This window comes from Parasteatoda tepidariorum, chromosome 5, assembly GCF_043381705.1.
Source record: "Parasteatoda tepidariorum isolate YZ-2023 chromosome 5, CAS_Ptep_4.0, whole genome shotgun sequence".
In the NCBI taxonomy this organism is placed as follows: Eukaryota; Metazoa; Arthropoda; class Arachnida; order Araneae; family Theridiidae; genus Parasteatoda; species Parasteatoda tepidariorum.
This window is the reverse complement of record NC_092208.1, coordinates 89,796,569-89,806,289: the sequence shown is the minus strand read 5'-3', so window position 1 is coordinate 89,806,289 and position 9,721 is coordinate 89,796,569. Positions and strand designations below refer to the sequence as shown.

Sequence of the window (9,721 nt, the reverse complement as noted above, 5' to 3'; positions counted from 1 at the left end):
ATGTTTACAATGCTAACAATACTTGTGTTTACAATACTAAAAGTGTTAACACTAACGTAAGATGGTGCACAGCTTGCAACACGAACAAACAGTAATAAACAAATGGAAAGAGGCCAAATCAAGACTGCCAAAAAAGCGAGTTATTCAAAATCTAGCAACCATGTCACCTTTTTTAATAATAAATAACAAAATAACTAAAACAAATTTTCACTCCAAACTCTCCAGAATTACATAATAACATTAATATCTAATGAAATACGGCAGATTTGAGCTCAGAAGTTATCTAATTCGTGCACCAGTCAAATCGGCATCCACCAATCAGCATGAAGTTGGAATAGACCAATGCAGTAGTAGAAATCCCTATTCGCGCACATGGGGCAAATCTTTCAAAGCTAGAAGCTAATATATCAATAAAACATCTGCTGTTGATGAATGTTTTGGTTTCCATAGTAACTTTGCTTGTAGTAAAACAATAGCTGTAATTTTATAAATGGAAATCTTTAAATTAATAACCAGTCTTGCAAAAACTTACTATCATGTTTTATAGTGGATCAATTAGTTTCGAAAACCATCGTTTTTGAAGTAAATGAACTCGACTAATATTTAAATGAGTGTTCTATCTATTATTTTAAAGAATGCGTTTTAAAACATATCTCGGAAAAGAACCTCGGCATATCCTTTTTGACTTTATTTGTGTTTTGATTGTGTATATCTCTTTGACAGTCCTATTAGCAATGTTTCGTATTTTATATTTTAGTTTATTCATAATATCTTTATTTGAATGATGTTATTCAATGACATGAAAGTATTGCCTGAGAAGATTTTCATATCGTGATCTGCGGAAGAATAATCGTCAAATCGTGGCAACTTTCGGGCTACAGCCCACGAGAAAAAGAAAAAAAAACATCGCATAAAGTTACCTACTCGTACTCGTAGTCACCCCTGGTGAAACTCTACATGTTGTTTTTAAAAAATTGCAAGTTTATAATCCATTTGGTGCCTTGGTGATAGATTATGATACAGATAATCCCCATATTCGTTTCGGTTGAATTAGTCTTTGGTGATATTTCCGTATCGTGATCTGTCTCGCCAACTACAATCTCCAAGTTGCCAAATAGATTTTAAACTCGCAATTGTTTTTTAAAAAATGCATGTAGATGTTTAAATGGTGAGGCTTTGAGTTACACCATTTGAGTCGGTCTCTTTTTGCAATGTTTTTTTGTTTTTGTTTTGTTTTGGTTTCTCTCAGGCCACTGCCCCGAATTTGTCAAAACTTTTTGATTATCCTGCCACGATACAGAATTATAGATGGGATTATAGAGATAAATTATAGATGGGAAATATTATATATAACCGTACTACCTGAGCCAAAATATTTGCCAAGTTTTAATGGGTTTCGAGAAGAAAGTGCCAGAAAAAGAAGAAGAAAAATTTAAAAGGCGACCAACTCAAAAGCAATAACTTATTGCCACCCCCCAGCCAAGGAAATATTTTCATATCAGTATCTAGTTATACAAGCCATAATCGCAAATGTACCGAATTATTTTAAACATGCAAATATTAAAACAACAAAAGCATGTTGAGGTTTGGTAAAATCATTCATTCTAATATGGAATTGCTGCATTGATGATCAATATATCGCGTGCTGTAATGATACGAGCATCAATGAAAATTACTTACCAAATCAACCTTTTATTAAATATTATTTACTCTTTTTTGTTGTTATTGTTAAACTTAAATTAAAAGTCAATTGATGCAATTTTCACATAGACCTTAGATAAGAAAGACCCTATTTTTATAAAACCACAAAAAATAGCACCTTCTTTTCAAATTGGATTCTAGTCACTTATCAGTTATAAAAACCAATATTCATGTTAGCTACAACTCAGAAAATAAATCGTCGACACACGGTGCTGATTATGGATAATTACTTCAATTTCTTATTTAGTTCAACAAATTTTAAAGTTTCTGTTTGTATTAATCTTTAATTTATTAAGTTTGTGTGCATGCCTTGACTCGTAATACATTCAGACATTGTAAGTTGCATTGCGTGGAATACGACAGATGAAGTATTATCGTGTGCTGATGATCATGAGGTGTTGATTTGGAATCTTATCACCAATGAAACAACTAAGCTGCTCACCCTTTCAAATGATCTCTTTCCAACTGATATGCATATATTAAAAACATCAAATCCTTCTGGATTGAAGAAACAAATTGGTGGAGATGTTTTTGTCATAACAACTACTGATGGTGAGAATGAAGTTATATTTGATTTAGTATTAAAATTTCGTTTAAGCAAATCCTGTTTCACCGTAAAAATTGGCAAAACTAAAAATGACTTGTTTAGTGAAAAGTATTAAGTTTAAACAAATTAAATTATATATTTAACTGTTTTGAAATTATATCTATATTTATATATTTTTGTTTGTACCAAGTATGGCAAGTTTCTTCCACAATGGAAGAAAACAACTCAGAAGAAATAGGTTTCTTCCAACCGAAGTGGAAAGGAAGAAAAAAAGGAAATTTTTTCAAGAAAAGAAAAAAAAATTATCAAGAGTATTATTTAAATAGTTTGTAATTGAAATCTAGTTTAAATAATAGTAATTATTTCCAAGCAATTTTGTACCTCATTTTTAAATAAAGGCAATAATTGCAAAGAAAAATGAGTTTAATAAATTTCTAAAGATAATAAAATAACTGTTATTAAATATTTTAGACAAATGAGTCTAATAAAATCTTATTTCATAATTATATAAAGAACTATTAAAATATCATTGCCAATTTTATTTAATGCTCCTAAATTAATAAATTGCATATTTACAATACTACAAATCGCATATTGAATTCACAATTGCCAATAGCATATTATTTTCTTATAACCAAATACTTATAGGTATTCATTCTTAAACTGATTCTCAAATAATTTGATATAATGATTTTAAAATTCTGTATATTACTAAGCTATTCTTATAAATATTTATTGCTAAACAATTGTATTGGTCATTAGTTGTTTCTTTTTTTTCTTCTGGTTTTTTCCAATTACTGCCAGTGTCGTGGATGAAATGCCCGGAAGAAACTAAAGTTGTTTAGTATTATTTTAATAGTTAATGAATTTAAATAACATTTGATATACTACCAAAAAATTAATAGTTATTCTTTCCTATATTTTTGAATGTATAGCAATTTGATGTAATTATTTTGCAGAATTTTAAAAGCTGCATGTTACTTTAGATTTGGGTTTGAATATCTTCATACATAGGAGTATTGACGACTTTAAAATTGTAAAAATAATGTTCACAAAATAACTAACAATTTTTGACAAATTCTGTATTAGCGATTTTATAAAAATTTTCAAAAATTACTTCCTTAAACTCTAACGACTCATTTTCTCCACTCAAATCTTTTAATTTAATGTTTTATGAAAATATCTAATAAATTTAAAATTTTATTACATTTTTAGAAAAAGTGTACTCATTTGTTGTCTATTTTTGTAACAGGAAAGTTCCACTTGATCAACAGAACTGGACGCATTGAAAAAAGTGTTGAAGCGCATAGAGGTGCTGTGCTTGCTGGTCGTTGGAGTTATGATGGAACAGCTTTCGCCACTGGTACAATTTTTTGTTTGAATGAAAACCATTTTATCGATCATTTAAAATTTTTATACTTTTAAATAAAGGGTCGTACAAGTCTAAGTGTGAACAATTCTATAAAAGTGCCAATTATTGTTTAAAAAAATTTTTTTTAGTTAACATTAACTTTAAAAATAATCAAAATTTTTAATAAGTTTTTTGTATTTAGCTACTTGGAAAAAAAAATTTCATTAATTTTATTATGAAATATTTTATCCCGTTTTGAATAGTATATAAAAAAAATTGTCATTCTGTAACAAAAGATAAAAGTTGATAATTCCTTAATATATGTGATATATGTTTAAATTTAAAATTTCATGCAGCTTATACCGCATGTGTGTGTAATTACAATTATCTACAGTTTAATTTAATGAAATCAAAAATTACTCGTAAACTAAAATATTCTTCTTTAAATTAACACTTTTGTTGCAAGAAAAGTGATTTAAAACTACTGCATACATTAAGTGGCACCCTAGTAGCCACCGTATGTTTCCTCTATCTATTCTCATGACAATAGCATAATGTTGCGCCAGGTTTATCTTTATATTACTGTTCTAGTCAAAGAAGTTATCAAGAATTAGCCACTATCTTTTATCTGCATTTCTTATGCTCTCACCCATTCATTGTTCCTTTTCTCCTTCTTAACTGCAAAAGGACACTTGATTTGAATTCACATTTTATAAAATAATTCAATTTATGGTAAATGTGTATTGTGGTTTGAAGATCTCTATGTTAAAAAATAAATTCTAAGAATTGTTAAGATTTCCCTTTGGCTAAGAATTTTGAAATTTGGCTAATTTACTGGCTAAGAATTTGGAGTCCTTAGTACGGGACCTTTGTATGTGTGTGTGAGTATATATATATAAACATACACATACATACATTATAAATATACACGTACATACAGACATTTGTTTTATATCTTTGTTTGTAGCTGGTGAAGATGGTAGTGTAAAAATTTGGTCTAGAAGTGGAATGCTGAGATCAACTTTGGTTTCTACAAGTAAGTTAAAAAAAATTATATATTTTATTGAATAATTCACTAATTTTAGCATTTCATTGATATCACTACACTATTTTACTATTCTACTATATACCTGTTATTAAAAGACGAAAAATATTAGTGGCAAAGTATTTAAAATGTGTATCCATACTTAGGAACAAAATAGTATAAAATCCATTGGTATTATTGATGCAAAGTATCAATAATATTAAAACTAAGAAGTGCTACCTATAGTATTGACACTGAATTTTTATTCATGGATTGATTTGTGCTTTATTAATTATATTAGTACCCATGGTTGACAAAATAGTTCAAACAGGGCTGTACTCTGTCCTACAGGGCTATTCATGAAGAAGCTGTACTCTGCTTATTATCGTAAGTATAGGCCAAAATTCATGTACTTGATTGCAAGGAAAAATTTCAAAGAAGTAATATTAGGCAAACTTAAGAAACAGTGTGATTGTTGCCTATATTTAAAGGCGGCATTCATATTTTCTTCCTTCTGATATATAATGTATTTGTTGATACTATCAATATCTATCCTATATATAAAAATCTAATGATGGTGTCGCAGTTTTCCATTGTTGTCGGTGCATTTTTATTGGCCGGAAAATCACACAGTAGGATCCAGTTTTCCCACATTAATTTTCATATTGGTTTGGGTTGTCATCGACATAAAATTGATATAAGTCATAAGGGTATTGTTTTCCTTTAAATATTTTTGCATCCCTCATTTATTTTACCTGTACTTCTTATTTATTTATTGATGTAATATTGATGTTATAACATTTTTAATTTTGCTTATTTTCCAAATTAAGTTTGTATATGTTTATCTTCAATAATTTCAACTGTTTCATGACAAGAAGCAACTATTGCAAAGAAATCATTGGGGTTGGTGAGTGTGAGCAAGCAGAGAGCTTAGCCCCTTAGTTTTTATTTTATTTTATAACCGTCGTTGAACAGCATACCCAATTTTTGGGTTTACTACTGCTAATGTTCAACTCCGTATTCTTGTAATTTTGAACCCAATTCAGAAGACAAGGGAACTCTTATTATGCTAAGTCATTATATGGAATGCCTGCATTTTTATTCAAAGTGTCAAATACCAGAATTATTGTACACTTTGCCTAGCCGTTGTATAGAACGCCTGTAGGTTTTTAATAGCATACTTTTTGATGTCTTGGTAATGAATGAAATATTAATTGTTTCATATTTTGCCACTTAGTTGTTTATCATTCCCTGGGCAATAAGTTAAAAAATATGTATTTCATATTTGACTTGTCAGTTTTAAGGATAGATTACAATGACTAGACATTCTATAGAAATTCAGATTTCATCTATCAATAACAACATATGGATTGAAATGTGTACTTTTATTTGTGTATTGATTAGTTTTATAGTGAAATTCTTCCATCAACATAGAAAATCTTTCCACTAAAGTTTTTTTTTTTTTTTTTTTTTTTTTTTTTTTTTTTTGAAAATTGATCTAATTTGTGTTAAAGCATTTTTCCCCCCTTCTAAGCTTTTTCTTTTTTTCAGGCTTTCCTATATATTCTCTTGCGTGGGGACCAAATTCAGACCAAATATTACACACTTCAAGCCGCCAGCTCGTCATAAAACCTTTACAGCCAAACTCTAAACCTCTGCAGGTAGCTTCAGTTTTGAATCATAATTTTATTTGGATAGAAATTACTGTGTAGAAAATTTTTGTTGAAGATGTTGAATATTTATTTCCAATTGTTTATTATTCTAGTCCAGAGTAATTTAGTTATATAGTTATATTAAAAATCAGAACTGGAGAATTTAATCTGATATGCAATAAAAAATCTTTTATTTTGAAAATATGGAGCTCCATCAAATTAAAAATTATTGTTCATTTTTAATGGACATGTGAATTGCTAAAATAAAAAATTTTGAAAATGGCTGCAGGAACAAATCCGTTCCTCCATTAGAAATCAAAAAAGCCTGTGATATATATATATATATATATGTTAGAATTGTTTTCGCCAAGGAAAGTTAAGGAATCCTTGTATTGGCTATTAATTAATTAAATTTTTTACCAAGGTTCCCTTTCTTTCTGGCAACACATTTGAATGTGTTGGCAGAAAAGAAAGTGAGAAAAATAACGAACTTCAATAAAATTAAAAAATTTAGCAACAATGTAACGGTTTTCAAATTCTATGCTAATGTGTTAGGCAGAAATTGAGGGAATCTCTAAAAATAGATTTTATTCTGAACTAAATCAAGGTTATTGAATAAAAAGATAAACAATTATATTTAGAATTTTTATTTATTGATCTTTGCATGGCAATTTCTTATAAAAAAAATTTTAAGATGGTGTAAATCTAAGATTACATCTTGTTGTCTAATTAATTAACTATGTTTCAAATAATTGAATTTGATGTTTTTTCTCAAGATGCTAATACATTAATGATGAAAACCAAACCATAACAATTTTGTAGTCTGAAGTCTAATTTTTTTACACTTTAAGATAAAAAATATAATAACATTTGGCAATAATTAATAATTATGTCTAATAAAAGATGCTAAATGTTTATCTTTGATGACAGTTAAAAAAAAAATTTTTTTTAGTGGCGTGCTCACGATGGTTTAATTTTGAAAGTGGCCTGGAATCCTAGTAACAATCTTATTATTTCTGGTGGAGAAGATTGCAAATATAAGGTTGGTTTATTTAATAATTGAATAAAGAAATTCATTAAAAAAATAAACTTCACATTAATGTACCATGGACATCATTGGCATGAGGGACAGGGGATTTATGTTTCCTTCAATAATTAAAAATCTCTCCTATTATTTCAGACAATTAAAATAAAAATTTCAGAAATTATCAATTTAAATTTTGTGAAATTGGAAACAAGCTAAAAAATTATTTATTTTATAGTTACTTATCAGATAGGAAAATTTTTCTACTTCAACAGTGAAATTTTGAAAAGTATTGTATTTAATGTCATCCCCGTCGTGAGGGACTTCCCATGTACTGATTACATGCAAAACTTTTCATTTTATTCATGTTATGAGTTTCATTGTGCAATTAAATTTTAATTATAAGAAATTTTATGTAGTTTAAATTAATTTGTTAGTTACAATCTTGTTTAAAAATCATTGATTATATTCCCCATTGCTTAAAGCTCCTGGTTAAAATTGTACCAAAATTACGTAGCTATAGGCAATTTCCAGGTTGAATAACGCAAAAAGACAGGGATTTTTTTTTTAAGCAAGGGTTATTTATGGTTTTTGTGAAGAAAAAAACTAGTGGTTTTTCCATTCTTTTGTGAAAGGACCTGTTTTATTTAATTCTATTCATGAACCCTCTCCAAAATTTCAGAATTAATAATTGCTGTAAAATGGAGTTCTTTCCTCCAGGGCCATGTTTTTTTTTTTTTTTTTAAATTTTTTTATACAAAAATAAACATTCTTTGAGGGGAAATTTGTTTTTTAAATTATAAATTAAGGATGTTATTGACTCTGTTTTTTATAAGAAGAGTTTTGTAAAGCCTCAATTTTTAAATTGAAAAGTATTGTGAGAAATCCATTTTTGTGACAAAATATATTTTTCAATAAAATATTTTGCAAAGACTCTTTTTTATCATAAAACGTCATATTTTTTACTTTTATTTATCTGCTTGAACAAAATGAGTTATAAGTTGGAAAGAATTGAAAGGTTAAAAGCAAATAGTTCATATCTACAAACAAAGTGTTCCATATTATGATATAAATATGCTTATGCGGGTTCCATAATAATAGTTTCATTCATTGAAAAATGATTATTAGCTGTGCTATTCTGCCTTTTAAGTGTACTAAAAAAAGTGTGTTCGAAGATCAAAAGAGAGCATTAATCACAGTTATGAAAGATGTAAAAGTGAAAGAATGCTTAGCATACATCCCGTCATACATGTTGTTTTTAAAAGCATATTGTTTAGTTTCTATAAGTTTTTCTATCGCTTGCCTTTTTTTCAATTTATATATATTTTTTATTTACATAACTTATTATTAACTAAAGTTTTAATTATTTAAAGAAGAAATAATTTTAAAGATTTTAAAAATGAAACTCTTAACACTAAACATACCAACACTTTACAATACAATGCACTATACAATAACCAGTCTTTTGACTAGTATTGTATATCGCGGCTTTCAGGAGAACTCTTCCGGACATCAGTCTCACATTGTAGCGGGTACCATGGTTACGAGGAAAAGTCACTTCAAATAGGGGTGTGAGGTGAGTAGTTTTGCCTTGATATTGGCATAGGTTAGTGTGAGTAAACCAATCGACACCTTTATTCCTCCATTGCACCCCCATTAGAATTGTGCTCTCGCTTGTTTCCATAGCAGCAGACTGCCCCAGACTTTTAGTCTGGAAGAGTTCTCCTCAAAGCCACACAATATGTGTTAAGATTTTACACTGAAACACATTTCAAATGGGTTTGACTTAAGAGCGAGCAAAGCAAGCTGGTTTTGAAAAACAAACCATATGAGATTGCATAGCAGTCTTTGCGGGTTGGCTTTGCATCAGCAAACAGGGTGTGGAGCCTCTAGTTACAAGAAATGTCTTTTAAGGGAATGAAAATAAATATATAAAAATATGAATTTGTCATCAAAATCTGCTAAAAATCTGTTGTTAATAATTGAATCTATTGATGTCCTTTTTGAAGTATTCTATAACTGTTTTTGTAAATCTGGCCTAATATTGAATTTCCTTACATCGAAATTTGCTATTAGAGTTACTGTAAAAACGGAAATTGATACAAATAACGATTGATTGATTTTGTTCTAAAGGTATGGGATTCTTATGGCAGAATTCTGTACAGTAGCCATGCTAATGATTATCCTGTTACTTCTGTTTCCTGGTCTCCTAATGGGGAGATGTTTTGTGTTGGATCATTTAACTCTCTACGCCTGTGTGATAGAACTGGCGTAAGTATGTTTAAACTAGCTGATTTCTTCCTAACATCATATAACATGCATCACTATAGTGTGGTAGAACCACTGTAAGAGAGAGTAGAAAAGTATAGAAAGTGGGAGAATTACTTAACCTTGAGATGCTTATTCTATTTACAAAAGTATA

General features: G+C 28.7%; 1 protein-coding gene across 1 annotated transcript in view; it reads left to right on the top strand.

Moving 5' to 3' along the window:
* The first annotated feature begins 394 nt into the window (after positions 1 to 394).
* LOC107449296 (intraflagellar transport protein Oseg5) overlaps positions 395 to 9,721 on the top strand; it is a 36,172-nt gene continuing 26,845 nt past the window's right edge. Inside the window, exons 1-7 of the mRNA XM_043047090.2 lie at positions 395 to 672; positions 2,026 to 2,253; positions 3,501 to 3,611; positions 4,567 to 4,635; positions 6,175 to 6,284; positions 7,228 to 7,317; positions 9,433 to 9,570. Coding sequence (XP_042903024.1) covers positions 636 to 672; positions 2,026 to 2,253; positions 3,501 to 3,611; positions 4,567 to 4,635; positions 6,175 to 6,284; positions 7,228 to 7,317; positions 9,433 to 9,570 — 783 coding nt within the window. The 5' untranslated portion in view covers positions 395 to 635. The remainder of the gene's footprint in view (positions 673 to 2,025; positions 2,254 to 3,500; positions 3,612 to 4,566; positions 4,636 to 6,174; positions 6,285 to 7,227; positions 7,318 to 9,432; positions 9,571 to 9,721) is intronic.